Source organism: Dryobates pubescens, chromosome 26 (genome assembly GCF_014839835.1).
Source record: "Dryobates pubescens isolate bDryPub1 chromosome 26, bDryPub1.pri, whole genome shotgun sequence".
Lineage (NCBI taxonomy): Eukaryota > Metazoa > Chordata > Aves > Piciformes > Picidae > Dryobates > Dryobates pubescens.
The window spans coordinates 16,077,147-16,099,664 of record NC_071637.1 but is presented as its reverse complement, the minus strand read 5'-3'; the positions used below and the strand labels follow the sequence as shown (position 1 = coordinate 16,099,664).

At 62.1% G+C, this 22,518-nt stretch overlaps 1 protein-coding gene across 4 annotated transcripts in view; it reads right to left on the bottom strand.

The window, feature by feature from the left end:
- Positions 1 to 1,080: 1,080 nt before the first annotated feature.
- NOL4L (nucleolar protein 4 like) overlaps positions 1,081 to 22,518 on the bottom strand; it is a 66,632-nt gene continuing 45,194 nt past the window's right edge. For 3 of the 4 annotated variants that reach the window (XM_054173451.1, XM_054173453.1, XM_054173452.1), the window contains 7 exons: positions 19,605 to 19,746; positions 6,523 to 6,794; positions 5,781 to 5,966; positions 5,492 to 5,683; positions 5,267 to 5,389; positions 4,329 to 4,530; positions 1,081 to 1,651 (listed from right to left, as the gene is read on the bottom strand). In XM_054173451.1, coding sequence (XP_054029426.1) covers positions 1,452 to 1,651; positions 4,329 to 4,530; positions 5,267 to 5,389; positions 5,492 to 5,683; positions 5,781 to 5,966; positions 6,523 to 6,794; positions 19,605 to 19,746 — 1,317 coding nt within the window. In that variant the 3' untranslated portion in view covers positions 1,081 to 1,451. Of the gene's footprint in view, positions 1,652 to 4,328; positions 4,531 to 5,266; positions 5,390 to 5,491; positions 5,684 to 5,780; positions 5,967 to 6,522; positions 6,795 to 19,604; positions 19,747 to 20,853; positions 21,175 to 22,518 lie in introns of those variants that run through there. The other variant, XM_054173454.1, reaches the window with a different exon arrangement.

Below are 22,518 nucleotides of genomic sequence, written 5' to 3'. Positions count from 1 at the left end.
ACGGGTATCTCACTAGGGGGTTTCCACACTTTGGGGCTCGTTCCAGGACTGTGAGCAAGGAGGATCCTGGGCCCAAGAGGTCTGTGTCAGTTCTGCTGCCGACTGCTGCCCATCTCTGCGCTCTGCAGGGGAGGCAGCGGGGCCCCAGCCCTCGCCTTCGGGGCACCCCTGCTGCTCCTCACCGGTTGATTCTTCTGGTGCTGGCCCAGGGCTCGTTTCACAGGGACTGGAGTGAGCTGGGGACGGGGGAAGGGGGCGAGCTGCTGCCCAGCAGCAGGATCCCAGCGGATCCCCTGGCTCTGCCGGGTGGGTTCCAGCCTCCTCGGCAGGATCCGCGCGTCTGCGACACTCACCCTGCCCCCCCCAGGACCAGCTCGGCCGCTCCTGGAAGAAGCCCACAACGGAGCGTGAGGTAGAGTAGGGATGGTGACCACAAGACAGTGTTTCTCAGGTCCTTCCTTCCATCCTTCCTTCCTTCCTTTCTCTGCTCTGCGGGGGCTGAACCGAGCGTGAGGCTTCCTCCTGGCCGCAGGTCCTGCTGAGCTTTCCGAGTCGCCGCCGCGGGGAGGGCTCAGAGCCTGCCGCTGCCTGGAGCAAAGGGCTGAGCAGGACACCGGCTTGGGCAGCTGCCACCGATGCTCGCTGGGGGCGGGGATGAGGGGAACAAGCAGCCCCCTCCTCCCCCAAGGCTGGGGGCAGGGGGCTGGATGGTGAATTCGCTCCCCGTGGGGCCGAGGGCTGCCCCCGAGGGGCAGGCAGAGCTGCCTGGGCGTTAGCAGCGTGGGGCTATGGAATGTGTGTGTGTGGAGGGGGGGCGGGGGGGGGGGGCGGTTTGGTTGGTGGGTTTTTCACAGAGCAAAAAGCCTTCTGAGCAGACAGACACAAAACTGGCAACCTGTACAAACTCAACAGAATCCATTTTCAGAAAAATAAATTACTAAAGGGGGGGAGGGGAGGGGGAGGGGGAGGGGTCCATTTTTTTTTCTCTCAATAAATATGTGATTCAGCTCACCTAAGACTTGGAAATCATATCCGGGGAGGGGGGGGAAGGGGGAGGGGAGTCGGGAGGGGGAGGGGGAGGGAGGGGGGGGCGGGGACGGACGACGGGAATCTAACATTTGGGTCCACAAAGGTGATCCTAAATACATCTGCAGCCCCAAACCTCCCCAGGCTCCCTTCTGCCCTCGGCAGTCCCCACATCCTTCCAAGGGTTGGCTTCTGCTCGGGCAGTGGAAGGGGGCAGAACGTGTCCTTGTGCCTCAAGTCCCAGGTGCTTGGAGTGTAAAACAAAAGAGGTCTTTAGGGTTCCACCTTCTAAAACTACGAGTGCCCGCCGCTGGACGGTCCTGAGCAGGATGGGGGTGGGAGCCTGGCTCGAGCAGGTACAAATTGTCTTCTGGAGAGAGGAGGAGGAGGAGGAGTTGGAGGAGGAGGGAGGCAGCCCCGGGGAGTCAGTTCTGCTGCAAAATGAGGTTTTCCAGTTCGTCTGCGGAGCGCAGCAGGAACGCCGCCGACTCTCGGTAGCCGGCGATCAGCTGCCGCACGGCGCTGATCTCCGTAGGGCTGAGCTGCGCAGCCTGCATCCCCCTGCTGGTGCTGTTGGAGGCGGCCGTGCTGGAGGCCCCACCTTTCATGCTGAGATCGGTTGGACCTGCCGAGGGAAAGCGAGAGGGAAAGCTCAGGCAGGGCAGCTGCGGCCGTGGCCAGCCCGCTGCCTGGGCAGGGAAAGCAAAGCCAGGAGGCAGCCCCTGGGGAAGGAGAAGAAGAAGGAGAAGAGGAGAAGAAGAAGGGGAGAAGGGGAGAGGAGAAGAAGAAGGGGAGAAGGGGAGAGGAGAAGAAGAAGGGGAGAAGGGGAAGAGGAGAAGAAGAAGGGGAGAAGGGGAAGAGGAGAAGAAGAAGGGGAGAAGGGGAAGAGGAGAAGAAGAAGGGGAGAAGGGGAGAGGAGAAGAAGAAGGGGAGAAGGGGAAGAGGAGAAGAAGAAGGGGAGAAGGGGAGAGGAGAAGAAGAAGGGGAGAAGGGGAAGAGGAGAAGAAGAAGGGGAGAGGAGAAGAAGAAGGGGAGAGGAGAAGAAGAAGGGGAGAGGAGAAGAAGAAGGGGAGAGGAGAAGAAGAAGGGGAGAGGAGAAGAAGAAGGGGAGAGGAGAAGAAGAAGGGGAGAGGAGAAGAAGAAGGGGAGAAGGGGAGAGGAGAAGAAGGGGAGAAGGGGAGAGGAGAAGAAGAAGGGGAGAAGGGGAGAGGAGAAGAAGAAGGGGAGAAGGGGAGAGGAGAAGAAGAAGGGGAGAAGGGGAGAGGAGGGGGAGAAGGGGAGAGGAGAAGAAGAAGGGGAGAAGGGGAGAAGAAGGAGTCCCTGAGGTCGTTAATCAATGCAAGCTGCTGGAGCAGTTGGTGATGCTAGAGAAAGGCTTCAGGAGAGCTGAGCTCCTGCTGGGTGCCCTGACAGGGCACCAGGGACACCAAGCAGGGGACTGGGCACTGGCAGCAATTCCCAAACCAGGACAGGAGAGAGCAGCAGCACCCCCAGGCCAGATGGGTCCCGTGGGGGAGGAGCAGCTAGGAGAGGAGAGCATGGCCCCGGGGAGGGAAGGGTGAAGGAAAGGGTGAAGGAGAGAAATGCTGGAGCAGCCAATGCTGTGGGAGGAGTGGCACCAGCAGAGGACTTCCACCACAGGCTCATCAGGCTGTGAAGGAGGGGAGGAGGAGAAGGAGGAGGAGGAGGAGGAGGAGGCTGTCATGCGAAAGCAATTTCACTGGACAGAAAAGGCAGCGGAGCTGTTTCCTGGCTCACAGAGGGGGAAGGAGCTGGGAGTGGGTTTGAGCAAGAATTGCCTGAGGTGGGGGATGGAAGGAGAAGACACTCCTGGGCGGCAAACCCCTGCAGGCTTCTGCTCACAGAGGCAGGAGAAGGGACAGCTCCTTGCCGGCAGCTCACTCTTGCCGCTGAAGGAGTGGGCAAGAGCTTGGGCGAGGGAGGGGGGAGGGAAATGAAGGTGAAGCAGAGGCATGAAATGCATCAGCAAGGAGCCCAGCGCTGCTGTGGGCTACACCCAGCACCTCCTGCTCCCCCCCGGGGCTGCTCTGAGCTGCTTCTGCCAAGGAGCCCTCGCTGGTGGCTGGCTGAGAGCAGGGCGCCAGGCGGCGCGGGGGCCCAGGGGTGCCAGTGCTGCTCTGGGGAGGAACCGGAGCTGCCTCCAGCATGGCTGCAAGGATTAGGCCTCGGCAGCTGGAGGCCAGGGCGGGATCTTTATTCAGGGTTAAGAAGCATTAGGAAGGGATGATAAGAGTTAATCCCAGACAGGCACTGCTCAGGGCTCCGGAAATCACATCCTCCCAAATCCCACCTCCCCTCGGGGCGGGCAGGGACAGGCCAGGAGTCCAGAGTGGACTGGGGCAAGCCAAGGCAGCCCAGAGATTGCTGAAGGACCAGTCGAGGACCAAAGGACCAGCCAAGGGCCAAGCTGGTGGTCTCCAGCCCTTCCTGCCACCACTGCTGGGAGGACAAAGCCAGCAGGCTGTGATCTGAGGGCAGAGCCTTTGCTCCATCCCACATCTCTTTTGTCTGGGTGCCAGGGAGTCACCAGGCACCACGATGGCATCTCCCCAGGCACCACGATGGCATCTCCCCAGGCCACTCTGCTCTGGCCACCTGCTCTTAAACTCAGCCAACCCCTCAAGACCTCAGTTCTGTTCTATTCTATTCTATTCTATTCTATTCTATTCTATTCTATTCTATTCTATTCTATTCTAATTCTTCTTCAGCCTTCCCACCCTGTACCCTCCCCTGGACACTTCTCACAGGCAATCGCCAGTCCCTCACCACCCTCCCAACCTGTGCCAGGAGCTTGGCTGTGCCCTGGGTGCTGCTGCAGGGCCCCTGAACTTCACCAGCCCTGTCCCCATCCCTGTGTCCCTGTCTCCAAGAGCAGCCAGCACGGGAAAGGAAGGACTGAGAGCAGCCAGGAGCTGAGGGCAGCGACAGGCGCCCGCCCCTGTTAATTATTAATGGCTGCTAGAGAGTCTCTTCTTCCCTCAGTGACACTCCTTCCCTCCACCAGTGCCACCCAAACAGGCCTCCCCACTTCAGTTCAACAATTAACCACCTCACTGAGGAGGCTGGGCAGAGGCTGCAGGGGAAGAAGGGGTTTGGAGCAGCCCTGCGCAGCGGTGGCAGAGGCTCTGCCGTGCCCAAGCCTGGCACGAGCCACGGGAGCAGCCCCTGCCCTTCCCCCAGGGCCCAGGCTGCTGGGGAGCTCTCAGAACGGGCACAGGGCAGAGCTGATGGCTGGGGAGGGGGTGGGGGCCCAGGGCTGGGCACAGGGGGTGGGCACTCACCGTTACTGTGGTTGCCTGTCTGGAGGGAGGCAGGGGGCTGCAGGCTGCCCCCCAGGGAGCCGTAGCCACGGTAGCTGTAGTTGAGGCTGCCGTTGATGTAGACTGGGTCTTGGGAGTAGGATGAAGCTGGCAGTGAGTAGGAGGAGTGGGTGATGGCTGTGGAGTCTCTGGAGTGCTGCTTGTCCAGAGCGATCGGCTCGTCCTGCACAGGGCAAACATAGACTGGCTCCAGCCTGGGGCCCAGCTGGGAGGGAGGCACCAGCCCAAAGCAGTGTGCCCCCATCCCTGCCAGTGAGGCTCATGGGGCCCTGGCCTGCAGCCCCCCTGAGTTTTACAAAGGCTTTACAAAATGCTTCCCCCAGTTAGAATCCTGGAATCACAGCACAGGTCTGCTTGGAAGAGATCTTTAAGACCATGGAGCCCAACCCTGAACCCAGCACTGCCAGGGCACCACCAAACCATGGCACCACCAAACCATGGCACCACCAAACCATGGCCCTCAGCACCACAGCTTTGAAACCCCTCCAGGGATGGGGACTCCACACCACTGCCCTGGGCAGCCTGGGCCAGGCCTGGACAAGTAATTGCTCCTCATGTCCAACCTAAACTTCCCCTGGAGCAACTTGAGGCTGTTCCCTCTCATTCTGCCACTTGCTCCTTGGGAGAAGAGCCCAACCCCCACCTGGCTCCAGCCTCCTTTCAGGGAGCTGTGGAGAGCCAGGTGGTCTCCCCTCAGCCTCCCCTTCACAGAATCAATAAGGTTGGAAAAGACCTCAGAGATCATCAAGTCCAACCTGCCACCCAACAGCTCATGGCTAACTAAACCATGGCTCCCCCAGCTCCCTCAGCTGCTCAGAGGCATCTCTCTTCTCCCCTCCACCCCAGCCCAGGCTGCTGCTGGCTCCATCCCTCAGCAGCTGCAGCCAGCAGCACCGCACCTGGGACGTTTGGTAGATCTCCAGCCGCATCCTCTTGGCTGCTTTCCGCGTTTCGCTCTCGCAGGCGGCAGCCAGGATGTTCTCCGCCATGGCTGAGGTCAGGTGTGGTGGCGTGGGCCTGGTCTGTGGGGACACAGGCAGAGGGAGGTGCTCAGGGGTCCCTGCCGGCCCTGGGGGCAGTGGGCAGCAGCAGGGCAGCCGGGGGGAGGGAGGGGGGCAGCTCACCATCTCCATGCCGTTCTTCTTCATGCGGCGGCAGGACTTGAGGTAGGTGCGGATGCGCTTCCGTGCCCGCTCCTGGAACTCGGGGAACTGCCTGCTGCAGGACTCGATGATGGCCTGGATCTTCTCCTTGGGCTGCTTGGAGATGGGAACCATCCTGTCCAGGTTCTCATCCACGAAGAGGCGCACGAACATCTGCCGGGGGGGGAGAGCGCAGGCGGTGGAACACCGAGGCGGGAGGTGGGGATCGCCCTTCCCTCCTTCCCCACCCCCCCGGTGCTACCCTCCCTACATTGAAGGCTTTTAGCCTCTCGGGGTCCATCCCCTCCGAGTCGTTTATCTTGTCGTTGTCCTCGTGGTCATCGTGGTCATCGTCGTCCTCGTCGGCCGTGGGGGCCCTGCCCACGGTCAGGTCCTCGGGGCAGCCGCTGACCTCTGTCTTGATGGAGTCGTAGCTTCCAGAGCTGTATGGGGGGGACTGAGAGGAGATGGAGAGTTACCACCAGCAGCCCTCGCCTGCCTGCCCCTGCCCAGGTCACGGGGAAGGAGCCCTCGGTCCTTGGCTCGATGCTTCTCGATGTCCCCCTGGGAGAGGAACCCAGGGCTGGGCTGCTCTGAGTGCAGAGAAGGCTCCAGGGAGACCTCAGAGCAGCTTTCCAGCACCTGAAGGGGCTCCAGGAGGAGCTGGGGAGGGACTCTGGACAAGGGCTGGGAGTGCCAGGATGAGGGACAATGGCTTGGAGCTGGGAGAGGGGAGACTGAGACTGGAGATGAGGAAGAAATTCTTTCCAGTGAGGGTGGGGAGACACTGGCACAGGTTGCCCAGGGAGGCTGTGGATGCCCCCTGCCTGCAGGTGTCCAAGGCCAGGTGGGATGAAGCCTTGAGCCACCTGGGGCTGGAGGGAGGTGTCCCTGCCCAGGGCGGGGGGAGGGGGGCGGAACTGGGCGATCTTAAAAGGCCCCTTCCAGCCCAGCCCCTCACCGCGATTGCCTGCCCCGTGCCCGGCTGGGTGCCCGCCCCGCGCCCGCCCTACCTCGGCCGTGCTCTTCACGGCGTACTTGACCCTGCTGCGCAGGCCGTCGGCGCCGCAGCCGTCCGGGGGGTAGGAGGGGGTGGCGTGGGCGGGGGCCAGCTTGTCGCAGAGGTTGATTGGCTGCTCGTCGGCCGCCGCCGTGAAGTCCATGGGGGCCGCGGGGCCATTGCCGTTCATCTCGGGGAAGCTGCTGTCGCCCTGCGTGCTGCTGGAGGTGGAGGGGTTCAGGGTGGAGGAACCATTCCCGCTGCAGCTCTCTGACGAGGAGTCGTCTGCGAGGAAGGACACGCGGTCACCCCCCTGGCACCCTGTGCTCGCCCCCACTGGCACGCTGCTGCCACCCCCATGGCACCCTGCAGCCACCCTGTGGCACACCGTGGCCACCACTGTGGCACCCTGCAGCTTCCCCTATGGCACCCTGCAGCCATCCTCTATGGCAGCCTATGGTCCCCCTCTATGACACCCTGTGGCCATCCCCACTGGCAGCTTGTGGCCACCCCCATGGCACCCTGCAGCTTCCCCTATGGCACACTGTGGCCCCTCTGTGGCACCCTGCAGCCACCCCATGGCACACTGTGGCCCCCCTGTGGTACCCTGCAGCCACCCCATGGCACACTGTGGCCACCTCCCCAAGCGACACTGCAGGCCCTGGGTCATTGCCATGGCTCCATACTCTCATCCCTGAAAGCCCCCCTGGGTGCTGCCATGCCCCGGGTGCTGCCATGCCCCGGTGCCCAGGGCCGCTTGTCCCCGTGGCAGGTGACAGTCCCCACGCCTCCGCCCGGGGCTTGAATAAGAACTTTGGAATTTGGTCCTTTTGGGTTTCTGTTTGCATTGCAGGGAGGAGAAGAGGCACTGCCCCTCCCCGCCGTGCCCCTCGCCTCCTGGCACCCTTCTCCCGGCCCCCGCTGGGTGGCAGCCCCAAAGCTGGTGGCCTGGGGACTGCAGCGTCCTGGGGTGCGGGGACAGCTCACGAGGACACCGGGGTGGGCAAACTCTGTGCTGCCTGGGAGCAGCCTCAGGAGCTCTGGGCACAGTGGGCACACTGCCTGGCAAGCCTGCTAGCTGAGGGGACAGGGGATGCACCACTGCCCTACTCAACACCCCAGTGACCTCCTACACCCTCTGTGGGCACTCCTGTGCCTGTTTCCACACCCCCCAGAGTACCCCTGTCCCCCCTCATTGCCACCCCTTTCCTCCACCACCCTAACAGGCAGAGCCCACAGCCCACGGGTAATGCCCCCCGCCCCCTCCTCACACACAGCCTAGCTCCTGCTTGGTGCCAGTTCCATTCACACCCCCGGGCTCCTGGCACCATCCCCTGCCCGTGCCCTGCTCCCACCAACCTCCCCAGCCTCACACTGCTGCAAAGCCCCAGCCTGGCAGCGGCACACCCTGCCCGTCCCCATGCCCAGCGCCGCCAACAGCCGGCCGTGCCCGTGGCCAGCTGAGGAGCCGCGGCCCCGGGGCCGGGCAGGACGTTGTGGGAGCCGCCGAGGCCGTCGCCTTCCCTCCCCCTGGCCGCAGCATCGCCTTTATCTCGGGAGGTGCCTCCGCGGGAGGGCAAGGGCGCCGCAGCACGTGGGGAGCTCCCTGCGCCAGGCTGCACCGAACAAAGAAGCTGCCGGCGGCCGGGAGCAGATGGCAGGTCCCCACCGGCCGCCGCGCCGCGGGACAATGGGGGCGGCCCGAGAGGTGCCCTCAGCACCCCGACAACGCCTGCCGGCTGCCGGGGAGCTGCCAGCTCCAGAGGCGTGCGGGCCGCAGGGTGGAGGGATGGTGCCACCCATCCTCCTCCTCCTCCCCCCGCCCCAACGCTGGCACCCACGGGGGGAGCTTTAATGAGAGGCTGGGCGAGCGCTGCCGTGACCCTGCGGCAACCCAGGACTTTGTATCCCTTCGAGCAAACAGCCCTGAGGGCACCCGGGCTGGCCACGGGGCACAGCCGGCGTGTGCCCAGCCGCCCTGCTCGCTGCCCGGCCTCGCACCTGTGCCAGGGCTGCTGCCAGCCCCCTAAACGCCGAGGTGCCCACTGCAGCGCCCTGCTCGGCCGAGCTGCCTGCCCCTCCTTTCCCTGGCACTGATCCCCTCACTGTCTGAGCCGTGACCAGAGCTGGCCTGATCTCTGGCCTTGGCGTTTATGTGCCAGGGGGTCCAGCCTGGTGGCAGGTGGCATCTCCCTGGCATGGGGCTGGCTCCAGGCAGAAGGGCAGGGGCTGAGTGCTGGCTTCATGTGCCAGGGATCTTAGGACTTCTGGGGGAGCTCAGCAGCTACCACCACCACCCTGGGACACCCTCTGAGCCATCTCCTGGGACCAGCACTTATCTCCTGTCCCTGTGCCACAGCAACGGGGACTGGGCAAGTGGCTGCAGCCCAGACCATGGCAGCAGGGCTTCTGCTGCTGGCTCAGCCCTACCTAGAGGACCAGGATGCCAATGGCACTGCCAGCTCCTGCCCCACACCCGGGGGTTCACCAGAGGCTGGTGCTCTCGGGCCCCCATGGGTTTTGCTCCAGTGCCTGCTCCGTGGGATTCTCTGCTCCACACATGCCTTGCCAAGAGGGGCAGCCAGACCCAGCACCCTCGGCTTGGGCACAGCCAGACCCAGCACCCTCGGCTTGGGCACAGCCAGACCCAGCACCCTCGGCTTGGGCACCGCAGCGGTGCTGGCAGCGTGCTGGGGGCTGGGGGCCCTGCCCGTGGGATGGCAGCAGCCATCCTTGGTCCTTCCCTCCCTCCCCCTGCTCTGCTCTCCACGCCAGGCGAGATGGGGCTCCCAGAGGGAGGCTCCAGCCTCATCCAGAGATGCCTCTCAGAAGGATTAAGGAGAATTATTCCCCTGCACAGAGGCAGGAGGCACATGCCAGGCCCTGCCGGCAGCCTGGGCACAAGCACAGCAACAGCAGCGCAGCACCAATCAGCACTCGGGCCCAGGCCAATGGCAGCCACCCCCTGCCACCTCCTCGGGGCACAGGCAGCCCCCTGCACGGCTGCCTGTGCAGAGTGGGGGCTGGGGGAATCTCCACACCACAAACCCTCTGCCAGGCAGGGGGCACCGAAAGGGATGTCACCTGGGAGCAGATTGTACCAGTGCCCAGAGCATCCCCACCCTGCCCTGGGCATCCCTGCACTGCTCTGAGCATCCTCAACCTGTTCTGAGCATCCCCACCCTGCCCTGGGCATCCCTGCACTGCTCTGAGCATCCTCAACCTGTTCTGAGCATCCCCACCCTGCCCTGGGCATCCCTGCACTGCTCTGAGCATCCTCAACCTGTTCTGAGCATCCCCACCCTGCCCTGGGCATCTCTGCACTGCTCTGAGCATCCTCAACCTGTTCTGAGCATCCCCACCCTGCCCTGGGCATCCCTGCACTGCTCTGAGCATCCTCAACCTGTTCTGAGCATCCCCACCCTGCCCTGGACATCCCTGCACAGCTCTGAGCATCCTCAACCTGTTCTGAGCATCCCCACCCTGCCCTGGGCATCCCTGCACTGCTCTGAGCATCCTCAACCTGTTCTGAGCATCCCCACCCTGCCCTGGGCATCCCTGCACTGCTCTGAGCATCCTCAACCTGCACTGAGCATCCCCACCCTGCCCTGGGCATCTCTGCACTGCTCTGAGCATCCTCAACCTGTTCTGAGCATCCCCACCCTGCCCTGGACATCCCTGCACTGCTCTGAGCATCCTCAACCTGCACTGAGCATCCTAAATCTGCCTCAGACAATCTGCCCTGGACACCCCTGCCTTGCTCTGAGCATCTTCAACACACTCTTAAGCATCCTCAATCTGCCCCAGACATCCTCAGCCAGCCCTGGGCATCCCTACATTGCTCTGAGCATCCTCACTTTACCCTTAGCATCCTCAGCCTGCCCTGGACACCTCCACCCCTCCCTGGGTATCCTGCCCTGCCCTGGCCCACCCACCTCCAGCCTTCCCACAGCCCTCCAGCTCTGCCCTGGTCCCTGCAGCTCCCATCTCCACTGGCAGTGCCAGTCCTGCCCTGCCTGCTCCCATCACACAAGATCCTGGGGGTGAGGTCTGGGCCCCCTCAACCTCACACTGTCTCAGGGTTTTGGGGTTGTTTTGGTTTTGCTGCACAAAACACAGGGAGCAGCTGCAAACCAGGATCCTGCCCAACCCCTCTGCACTGATGAACTTTGGGGTTGCTACAGCCAAGAAGCAATGAAAGCAAAGGGGAGGAGGTGCTCAGAAACCTGTCCAGGTGGAATGGGAACATGAAACTGGAACCCAACAGAAGGGATCAGCACCTACTGCAAGAGCAACTTAGCCCAAGGATGAACAGAGGGAAGTAACAAGGTCTGAAACCCACTGGGTGCAGGTAATTGTCTTACTTCTACCTTTTCAGAGGTGCTGCTCCCCCAGCAGCTCAGCACAGGAAGCAAAGGGTTAATCTCACTCTGGCGGGCAGAGAAACAGCCACAAATTTGCAGTGCCAAGGTCCTTGGTCTGCAAGGGAATGGCCTCAGCCAGCCTGAAAACGCAGAGGGGCTCAGTGGGGAGCACTGCGCTCTCCTGGTCGCTGTGGATGGGATGCTGCCCATGCTGCTGCTGCTCCCCAGACAGCTGCAGCAGGACACCTCCAGCCCACAGCAAGCCCTGAGCAGTGCAGCAGGACCCTGGGGGAGAAGCAGCAGAAGCTGCCTGGGTGGCAGGAGCAAGGTTTAGGCTCCCGCTCAGCAGGACAGCGAGCTGCGCTGGCCACGCTCCCAGAGAGCCACAGCTTTGGTAACAAACCCTCCAAAACTTGTGAGCCTGGAGAGGTTTGGTGCCAGAGGGTGCCCAAAGCACCCCTGAGGAGCAGGGCTCAGCAGCAGCAGGTGTGCCAGGCCATGAATTTATTCATCATCATCATCATCCCCAAGCAGCAGGAGCCCGGTGAGCTCCCCGCTCGCGGCGGGAGCTGGGCTGCACGAGGAGCCCCTCTAATGAGGATAATTGGGAGCCCCCCTGCTCCACCCCCACGCCCTAATTGAAGCAGATGGAACTGTAAAAACAATGTCACTGGGAACTGGTTTGATCCTCCAGTTGGAATACTTCATTCCCCAGCCCAATCCTCCGGCGCTGGGGCTCCACGGGACGGAGATGGAGGAGACCCCAGCCCTGCGCAGGGGATGCTGGCGAGCCCAGCGGAGGCTGCCCAGCCCTGAGCCCCCTCCTTCCCTCCCCAGAGCTCTGCCCTCCTCATCCCCACGGGGGGTGGCCAAGCCAGCGAGGAGGAGGCCACCAGGAAGCTGCCTGATGCCTGTGCTGCAGCCTCAGCATCATCTCCCCAGCGGTGGCCCAGCCCAGGAGAGCGAGAAGCAAAATGGCTCCTTGGGCCGTGGCGCTGGGGGGGGGGAGGGAGGAAGAGGAGGGGTGGGGGGGGATCAGTCACTTATTAAATGAATTAATCAGGGCTCAGCGTTTTCATTTTGAAGAGGCTGCTGGATTATCCTTGATTTCTGTGGGGCTGGATTTGCAGGGATCAGGAGGGGAAGGGGCGATTCCCAACACCTGCTCCCGGGGAGGGGTTTCTATGGCGGGGCAGCGGTTCGGGCTCCAACGTCTCTGTCGGCGCAGGCCACCGCGCCGCTCGCCAAAGGCAGGGCCCAAGATGAATGGGGCAAATTGTTCCTCCTCCTGTCACATCTCCAGAGTGGAGACAAAACCTCTTTTGACTCGGGAAACAATGAGCTTATGCAAGAGCCAGCGGCCCACGGAAACCTCGCCGCAGCCCCGCGCCGCCCGGTTGGGCTGGGGGCTGCCCGGCCGTGCCCCTGCCCTGCCGCAGCCCGCGGGGCAGCGCTGGGGACGGGCTCCCTCGGCTGCTTCCCACCTGCCTGCGCGGCCTCAGGCACCACAGTTACCACCAGGTCCCACCAGTGACCCTCGGATACCCCGGGGACCGCCACTCGGCCGCCGCCTGCCCCGGCTCTCGCCCGCTCCGCTTGCCCACGGCCGGCGGGGCAGAGGCAGAGGTTGCTGCTCCCACACCTGAGGCTTCCCAGGGCTGATGGGAGGGGAGTGTCCCGGCCCCGGCCAGCCCGGCCCCGGCCAGCCCGGCCCCGGCCAGCCCGGCCCCGGCCAGCCCGGCCCCGGCCAGCGGGGGCTGGAGCCGCACGGCCAGCCCCGCAGCGGCTGCAGGGAGGGCGCAGAGCATCCCACCGCTGCCTGCCTGCAACAACAGCCAGGAGGATGAAAAGTGCCATAAATTATTCACTCACAAAAGAGACCGGGCGGGGGGGGAGGGGGGAGGAGGGAGGGATGGAGGGAGGGAGCAGGGGAGGAGGAGAGCTGCGAGGAAGGGACCCTTCTACAAATTACAGAGCCCTAGTGGCAACAGGGGCCCCGCGGGGCAGCACGGCTGGGGGGCAGCACCACCTTTGTTAGGCACAAGTGAGCAGCACCCCAGCACTCATGGCCAGGGGTCCTGCCCCCCACCCCCGAGAGCTTCTGGGACCTGGTTGAATGGCCACAGCGGCCCTAGGCTGCCAGCTGGACTCGGTGAAGTCTTTTCCAGCCCAAACGATTCTATGATCCTGCACCGTGGCTCCCACGCCCAGGATCAGGGCTCCTGCAGCTACAACTGGGCCGGGAGTGGCAGGAGAGCCATGGCCACCCTGCAAGAGCTCCTGGGGCTGGAGCGTGCAGCCCGTTTCCTCCAGGCCCTGCCCAGCTGATGGCCTCCAAGATGTGCAAGGAAGAAGAAAAGGAATGTTGCTGGGGGCCACGGAGCAGCGGGACTGGCCGGGGTCCAGTTCAAGCTCTCCACTTCCTGCCTGCCTCGGTTAATGCAAACCTCCTTCTGTCCCACACAGGGTGTCCACTGCTCCCTCCCCAGGCTCTGCCCTCACCCAGAGCCCTCCACCAGCCAGACATCTGGCAGGGCCGGGCACAAGGCAGCGCTGTGCGGCCAGCTTCCCCCTCCCTCGCCATGAAAGGTGCCCCTCGGTGCCATCTCCCCCCAGCTCCACTGCCCAGCAGCTCCCTCTGGCACCACCACCTCACCCTGCTGGCCCCACGGCGGTCACTGCCACGCACCCAAGCTTGGCAGCTGCCAGGGAGGACAGCAGCCTTGCCACCCCTGCTCTGGGTCTACCCTTCTCCTCCCCACGCAGCAGGGAAGGAGGAGGCACAGACCAAGCCTCTCCCTGTGCCACCCCTGCTGGCAGCCACCCCGGGCCCGCCGCAGGGAGGGGGCACGCCGTGGCCCGGCACTGCCTGGGCACTGCCTCTCCCCATGCCAAACAAACAAACAGGTTTGGTGGCTTTGGGCAGGCTCAGGGCTGAGCTGCTGCCTCCAGAGCAGCCCTGCCACCGGCACAGACGCTGCTGCTCACCCCCAGAGCGGGGACTGTGCCCAAGCCACCCCTCCCAGGCAAGGGACACACCGTGGGGCTCACCCTGCTGACCCCTGCCTGCCCAGCAGCCTGCAGATCCTCTCTGTTCCACACCAAGGAAGAGCTCCCCCACACCCCACACCCCCCCCAAAACCTCTGCTCCATGCACCAGCAGCATCCAACCCAGCAGAGCCTGGACCAGCCCCAAGCCCAGCCCAGAAGCCACCACGGCCCCACAGTGTCCCTGCTGCACTCCTCAGCCCTGCTCTTCAAAGGGCACCAAAGGCAGGCCCCTGCAAGAGGTGACAGGGGACACAGCCACCAGCCCAGACCCAGCCAAGGCAGGGTCGTGCTGGCTGATTTCTGCCACCAGGACAGCACAGCATGGGGACATCCAGGGAACAGAGGCAATCTGTGGCTGAGAACAGCAAGTTAAGGTCACATCCAGCTGCTGTAAGGGCTGGATGCTGGCCCTAGGCTTTGCTCAGGCTCTGAGCTGGGGCTTCCAGGAGGGTCAAACCCAGCACTAGGGCAAGAACCATCGAAAACTGTGAGGATTCCACCCCAAAAGCAAGCAGCTTGCAGGCCACCCTTGGCAGTGGCCATCAGACTGTGCCCAGGTGCCTGCTGGACCTTCCCTGGGGCTGGCAAAGGGGTGCCTCTGGTCACCTGGAGCAGGAATGAGGAGAGATGAGGAAAGCCCCAGGGGTAGAAGGGAACTGGGAGCTGTGATATCTGATGCTGCCCATGGTGAGGCACCCTGCTTGGGGGCAGCCAGGAGGGTGCCAAGGCTCCATGGGCAGATGCCAGCTGTCAGGGAGCTGCAGGTGTGGAGCGAGGCTGCCCTGGGGATGGAGCCTGGCAGGAGGCTGGGGAGGTCCTGCAGGTCCTGGCTGTGCCAGCACCAGCCTGGTTTCTGGACCATGCCTGCTAAGGGGCTGCTCTCCTCCCCAGGAAGCCCTCTGCCAGGTCAGTGGTGTGGGGATCCTGGTGCTGTGCAGCACAGAGTGGGCATCTCACAAAGGAGAATCACAGAATCCTTGTGGTTGGAAGAGGTCTTTAAGATGATGGAGTCCAAGCCTTACCCCAGGGCACCACCAAACCATGGCCCTCAGCACCACAGCTTTGAAACCCCTCCAGGGATGAGGACTCCACCACTGCCCTGAGCAGCCTGGGCCAGGCCTGGACAACATGTTCCTCATGACCAACCTAAACCTGTCCTGGGACAACCATTTCTTCTTGTCCCATCACTTTCCTTGGGAGAAGAAACCAATCCCCACCTGGCTCCCGTCTCCTTTCAGGGAGCCAGAAGGCCTCCCCTCAGCCTCCTTTTCTCCAGGTCTAACATAGGTGTGCCCCAGAGCTGCAGGACAAGTGCCACCAAGAGCCTGCTGTGCTGGGAACCCTTCAGCTCTGTCCCAGCCAGACCCAGGAGAGGCTGTCCAGAAGAACAAGGTGCCAGGACAGCATCCCAGAGCAATTCCTGCCTGCATGTCCTCCTTGGAGCACTCCCTGAGGGGTGTCCCCAGCACCCAGGATCCTTCCCAGCCAGCTGCCTCCAGGGATGCCCCTGAGCAGTGTTGTGCCTCCACTGCTAAGTAGGTTATGAAAGTCCTTTCTCCAAGGTCTGGATTAGCCACTGCTGCTCCGGGCAGAGCAGGCTCAGCAGGGACACTGCCCCTCAAGCCAGGACCTCAGCTGGAAGGGGACCTGTCCCAGCACAGTCCCATGAAGCAGCCCCACGCTCCTCATGCAAGGGGAAGCAGCTCCCACAGCCAGGAGCTGCTCTTCAGGAGGATGAGGCAGGATGGGTGGGGAGCAGCAGCTCCTGCCTGCAGGCTGAGCTCTGCTCCTGGGTGATGGGGCAGGGGGCACAGCCAGGGAGGAAGGAAGATGTGTCCTACTAGAGGACACCATGGAGATGTCTTCCTCATGAGCTCAGAGCTTTGCCCAGTCACTTCCACCAGGGTTCTGGGGCTCTGCTCCCTGCTTGCTTCCTAAGGGCACTGCACCCACCAGCGGGGCACAGCCTGCCCGTGGGGGGATTCCTCTCTCAGCCCCACACACCAGACCCAGCTGGGAGGTTTTGGAGCTCTGAGCTGCCCCCTGGATGCAGACAAGCTCTGCAGATGGACAGACCCCACCTGGGACCCGCTGCAGCCAGCCCAGGGCAGGCAGCAGGCTGCTGCGCTCCGCTGGGAGCGGGCACAGGACACCTCCAGGGGCACAGGGGCCAGCGAGACGTGGCAGCTCTCAGGGTGGCTCTGCTCCAGACGTGTGCTGGCTCCCACAGATGTGTCCTTCCAGGATGTCCTGCACAATAGCTCCACTCCAGCAGCAGAGAGCTGCTGCTGCTCCTGCTGCTGCTTCCTGCGGGCAGGGTGAGCAACATCCGACGGGGAAGGGCCGGAGCGGGGAGCTGCACGTGGCCCCTGCTGGGCCCAGGGCATGAGGAACAAAGGAAAATGGAAGGGGCCAGGGAGTGTGTGGGAGTCACTGCTCTGAGCTGGCACTGTGTCCTGTGTCCCACTGTGGGCCCTCCAGCCCTGCAGGAACCCGGCTCTGCTGCTGGACGCTGCCTTCTGCGTCCCCCTCCCACCAAAGTCCCTCAGGATCACAGCACCACAGAACTGTTTGGGCTGGAAAAGGCCTCTGAGAGCATCCAGTCCAGCCAGCAGCCCAGCCCCACCATGGCCATCAACCCCTGGCCCCAGGTGCCATGGCCACAGGTTTCTAGAACACCACCAGGGATGGGGACTCCAGCACCTCCCTGGGCAGCCTGGGCCAGCCCCTGACCCCTCTTCAGCAAAGACATTTTGCCTCCTCTCCAACCTAACCCTGGCACAACTTCAGGCCATTTCCTCTCACCCTATCACCTGAGACTAGGGAGAAGAGACCTATTAGGTCTAATTTCTTCTCCTGCTGGTCCAAGGGCTGGCACTGTGTGGCTATACTGGGCCAAGGTTTGTGGGCACGGTGCTGGCTTTCACCTGAGCTGCTTTTTAGCAGAGCCCTGAGGATCAGAGCATGGGATGGTGGTTCCCTGCTCTCCCACCTCTGCTCTGCTCTGCTCACAGGCTGCAGGCCCCCAGACCTGGAGCTGCTGCTTGGGTGCTTTAAGGGCTGTTTTCACCCAGCCTGTCAGACGACACCACTCGCCCTCCCACCAGGCAGCTCTTCATTAAAGCTTTATACTTTAGGAAGCCTTTCACAGAAGAACCACCCCAAGCATCCTGTCCATCCCCAGCAGCAGGCAGCAACAACTTAGGAAGTCAAAAGGATCTCCAGAGGGAGGAGAGTCCTGAGCAAGCTCCTGACTGAAGAGCTCAGTGTGCAACCTGCCCCCCATGTGCTGGGACACCTGGAGCTGAGTCCAGCTTTCTGCATCCCTGGCTGCACCTCCCATGGCTGGTGGAAGAAGGCTGGAGCTCTGTGGGGCTGCTGTGGGGCATGGTGGCCAGCTGAGTGCAAGAGACATGGCTGAACTTCCAGTTTGGACCTGGAGTACACCAAGCAGAGCCCTTGGGCTGCCAGGCTCTCTGTGCAGGGCACCTTGGCTGGCTGGGCTCTGAGGAGCAGCAGCTCACACAGGCTGGCTCCTCACATTTAGGTGATTCCTTGGGCAAGTCTCATGAGCACAGCCTCAGCAAGCCAGTGGCAACCTGGTAAAACACATCTGCTTCCAAACAAAAAGGCTTTCCTGGCTGAAGAGGAGGGGGAGCTGAAGAGTGCTCAACGCTTTGGCTCACGCACACTCCCTTCCTTGCCTTTCCTTGAGCTCCATGCTCCTTCTCCACTCCCTGCTCCTCATCTCTGACCACTCACTGTCCTCCTGGGTTGCTCCATCCTCCTCCTCCTTCCCTTCTCACCCCCCTCCTTCCCACTCACTCCTGAGAGGGAGTGTTGGTCTGGCAGAGGGACTGAGCAAGGCTTTCACCCCAGCAGCATTAACCTGTGTTTTAGAGCTCCAGTGCAGCACATGGACCTTCCCCAGAGGGACAACCACCCCTTTCAGGCCCATGAAATGCCTCCTGAAGGAGGACAGCCTGATGGAAATCCTAATCCAGGGCTTTTTCCTGATGGCTCTTGTTGGCAAGCCTGGGCTTGGCTCACTTACTCTTTCACTCCATCACTTCTGACCTGCCAAACCCACCTGGCTGAGCCTCCTGCCCACCCTGGGACGCTGGCATCCCACACACAACAGGAAGGGACTGCTTGTGCCTGAACTGCTCACCACTGAACCATAGAGAAGAAATGAAAGGAGCCAAGCAGGGCCTCAAAGAGGACACCTGTCCCAAAGGAAAGGAAAAAACCAACCACAGGGCATGGGAAATGGAAAACATTCCCTGAGAGGGCAGAGAGAGAGAGGACCTAGCTGGAGTGAGAACACCTTGACTTGCCTACACACACCAGGGCCTCATTAAATTACTCTCCTGTGGAGTAACAGTGTCCAGAGAAGGGATCCAGACCAGGCCATTCGAGGTGGGAGTGAGGGATGAGCCACCAGCCCAAACCTTCCCAATGGGAGAATGGCAAAGTTCAGGGAGGGGATGGAGAGACCTGGCCAGGCGGTGGGTACGAGGCAGGGCATGCCCAGGGCCAAGGCTGCAGCCTGGTCCTGAAGACCTGAATGCTTCAGATGGATTCCCTCCAAACCACCTCCCCTCCTGCCACAGCCTGCACCCTGCACCAGCAGGAGTGCCACCCCCTGGCCCACCAGACAGGGCCATGGTGCAGCTGGCTCAGGTTTCACATCCTCACCAAGGCTGCCTGCTCCCAGGGCTGGTCCCAGTTACTTCAAACCAGCAGCTCAGAGAAACTTGCAGGCACTGAAGTGCCACAGGGCAAGGGGCTGAAGGGAGCAGCGTCCCTGCTGCCTCTCCTGTCTCTGCTGGCCCTGCTGCTGACCACACAAGCAGCTGAAAGCCACCCCAGGGAGACCTGCCAGCACAAAAGCCCTTTCTTTCCTCCAGGGTGGCTCTCCAGTCCCCATCCTTAAAGCAGCACCAACCCAGCCCATGTTGTCCCTCGACTCCTCCGCTCCCTTCCCACTCTCCCAGCAGCAGCAGCTGGGCTGGGGACAATGAGGGACTCAACCTCTTGAGCAAAAGCCAGCAACAGTCCAACCACCAAACCCTTCCAAGCATCATGGAGATGAACCCTGACCCCAGCTCCTACTTCTGCAGCATTTATTTACTTGCTCTTTTATGTTAACCCAGTGTGCCTCACACAAACAACACAGCAGCTCCCTTCAAACTCTTCCACCCAGCCCATCTGTGCCACCCCCAGCCCCTTCCACCCACCTGCCCCCCAGCGGGGAGTGGTCCTCCCATCACTCCTGCCTCCTGTAGGTGACACACTTCTTGCCTGGGGGGGATCCCAGCCACCATCTAAGGAGCAGCTTTCGCTCCTCGGCACCCCTCCTGCACCCAGCTCACAGCTCAGGACCAGCAGGGCTCTCCTCCTCCTTACACCCAGACAGCAACAACCTGCAGCCTTAGCGGGAGGCTTTGGCGAGCGCTTGCCGGAGGAGCTGGGAGTCAGACCCCCCACGTGAGGACCACCAGCTCCCAGCAGGGACCCAAAAGCCCCAGGGGAAAGCCTGGGAGGCAGTGCTGCTTCCACGCTGACATGAAATCCACCCCACAGGTGGGACACCTGAGCAGAGGGCGCTGGTTAATGTTTAACGAGGCGGCGAGGCAGGGCGGGCGGGGGGCAGGGGCGGCGGGCGGGGGGCACTCACCGTCCTCATGGCCGGGCAGGGGCTGAGGGCTGCGCATGCTCTCGTCCTGGCTGGGGCTCAGGCTGGAGTTCAGGTGCTGGTCAGCTGAGATCCATGTGGAGTCGTTCATATCAAAGTCCTCGCTGCTCACCGAGGTCTCATCCTGGAGGCAAGCAGGAAAGGGTTAAGCGGCTGAGCTGTTTTCTTTCCTCCTTTCTCCGGCGGCTTTGGACATCTCCCTCTGCAGCTCTCCTTCCTAAAAACAATCGAGCGGCTCCTGCCTCCCCCAAGAGCGCTGCTGCTGGCCCCTCGGAGCTCGCCAAGGCCACGGGCCGGGCTCTGCTTCCTGCCTGAAGAGCCTGAGCAATGGCACTGTCTCTAATTGAGGACAATTAGAAAGAGCTCGCATCCTGTAGGAGCGGATGGCTGAGCCCTGCAGTTTACCCTTTAATCTCCATCCACCCCAGCCTGCTCCTGGCAAGGCAGCAGCGCGCAGGAGCTGGGGGCGGGGAGGGAGCTCCATCAGACAGCCCCTAACACACCTCAGGTTATTTGGAGATCGAGGCAGCTGCTGCAGGAGGCATCACCCAGAGGAGGGGCGCTGGTGGGGAGAGGGCAGTGGGGCAGATCTGGACAGCAGCACTGGGCCTGTGCTGCCTGAGCAGAGAATCAGAGGGCTCCTTGGGTTGGAAAAGCCTTCTGAGGGCATCCAGTCCAACCTTCACCCCAGCACCACCACGGCCACCAAACCATGTCCCCAGGTGCCACGGCCACAGGTTTCTTGAACCCCTCCAGGGCTGGGGACTCCACCACCTCCCTGGGCAGCCTGTGCCAGTCCCTGACCACTCTTGCAGCAAAGAATTTTTTCCTCATCTCCAACCTAAGCCTCCCCTGGCACAATTTCAGACCGTTTCCTCTCACCCTATCACCTGGTACTAGGGAGAAGAGACCAACCCCCCACCTCACTCCACCCTCCTCTCAAGGAGTTGTAGAGAGCAATGAGCCTCTTCTCCTCTGATGCTGCAGAGGCTGTGCTCCAGCATAGCCCCCAGGGACTGCTCCTCCAAAGGGCATCACTCCTGTGCCCTGATCAAAGCTGACAGCACACACCTTGGCAAGGGGCTGGGGGAGTGAGGATCCCAGCGAGCCAAGGACACCCAGCTGGGGCTCCTGGCCTGCTCCCTGGTGGCATAGATGACATTCCTCTCTCCCACTCCCGCGGCTGGAAGGACATTTTCCCCTCTCCCTCTCTCTCTCCCTCCTCACTAACCTTTACAGTACTTCAAGACACAGCCCTTGGATGGCTTCCAGCGCCGGAAAGGTCAGCCACAGGATTTCAAAACCATCATCAGAGAGGCAGCAGTGAGCTCCTGAATGAGAGGAGGGGCTGCAGGACCTCCCTGGGCTGAACTCTCCACCAGGCAGCTTGGGAGGAAGCAGATACGAGTTCCATGGTCCCGCTGCTGATCCTTTTATCTCCTTCCTCTCCCTGCTCTCCTCCCTCAGCGAGGGGCAGAGACCTCACCCAGAGCCCTGGGGTGCAGGGGAGCACCAAAAACGTTTCCAGAACCACTTCCAACCGCACTGTCCTCTGACTGAAGCATTTCCAAGGCTTCCAAACTCTCTCCTCTGAGGTTTTTTTTTTTCCCCCTGGTGTGTCCTTGGTTCTCAGATAAAACAGAGCCCCCTGCTCCTTTTCCATGTAAGAAGCAACTCAGGCACCCTTCAACCTGCTCTGTGCCTCATAAAGTGCCCTGCCTGCCCACTGCTGGCTGACAGCTTTTATTGTGAACAAACAAATGTCTTTCAAGACAGGTTTGTGCTTCTCCTCCCAGCTCCTCATCCCTGCAGCCACATCTGCTGGCTCCAGGCTCATGCCCGCCCCCAGCCCGGGGAGTTTCCTGGAATTTACAGCTTGTGAAACCTCTCAGGCACCAAGGGACAGGCAGAGGGACAGAGAGGGCTGGCTCAGCAGCCCCATGCACACCCATCAATGGAATGGGGACACAGCGACACCCCCCAGCGCCCTCCGAGACCTGCTGCCAGCCTGCTGCCCAGGTCAAGCAGAGCAGCAGAGGCAGGGGGACAGCGCTGCTGCCACTCCAGCCATGAAGCCATCCAGCCCCTCCAGGAACTCCATCTTGTACCCAGAGGAGCAGGACTGCAAAGGTCTCCCTGTTGCAAACTATAAATAGTCTCTTCATGGCAAGCATTTGCAGGAGGCAGCCACCCTAATATCTGCCCTTCTTCCCAAGGCTTACTCCAGATTACTGTCAGAGCTTAAGAGACAAATGCAAATGCCAAGGCCCTTGCTGCCCACAGTCTCTCACCTGGCCAGGGAAGGAGGCCTGGGAGTGATGTTTTTGGAAAGCCTCTGCCTCAGGCATGGGGGCTGAGGGGCTCAGCTGCAGAGGACACCCAAGCCTGGCAGCCAAACCACAGCCCAGGAGGCGTCAGGCTGCCCCTGCAGCGCTGGGCGGCGGGGACGGGGTGCCACGCAGGACGCCTGGCACACACATGCTCTGTGGAGTGCCTGACAAACCTGTGCACCAGCACTGGCCTATTATTAGAAAGACTCTGGGTATCAAAGCAGAAACTGATAAGCTGTAAGTGACTCAAGTCAAACAAGGCCATCGCACGTTCACCACTCCAGGATCCAGCCACCAGCAGAGCCTGCTGCTGCTGTGGGACCTGTCCCCACACCCCCACTGTCACTCCCTGCTTCCCAGCTGAGCTTTTGCTTCCCAGCACTAATATCCTTGGCCAACATGCCAATGGGACAAGCTCCCCAGAAAGGCACAGCTGCCCCAGCACAGCCCACCCTACCCCAAGGCAATGCAGAGCTGATCATTGCTGGATGAACCCTTCACAAAGTCAGTGGTGGGAACCGCTCTGGGGAAGTCCCCATAGCTCTGCCCACGTCAGGGTGCCCCAA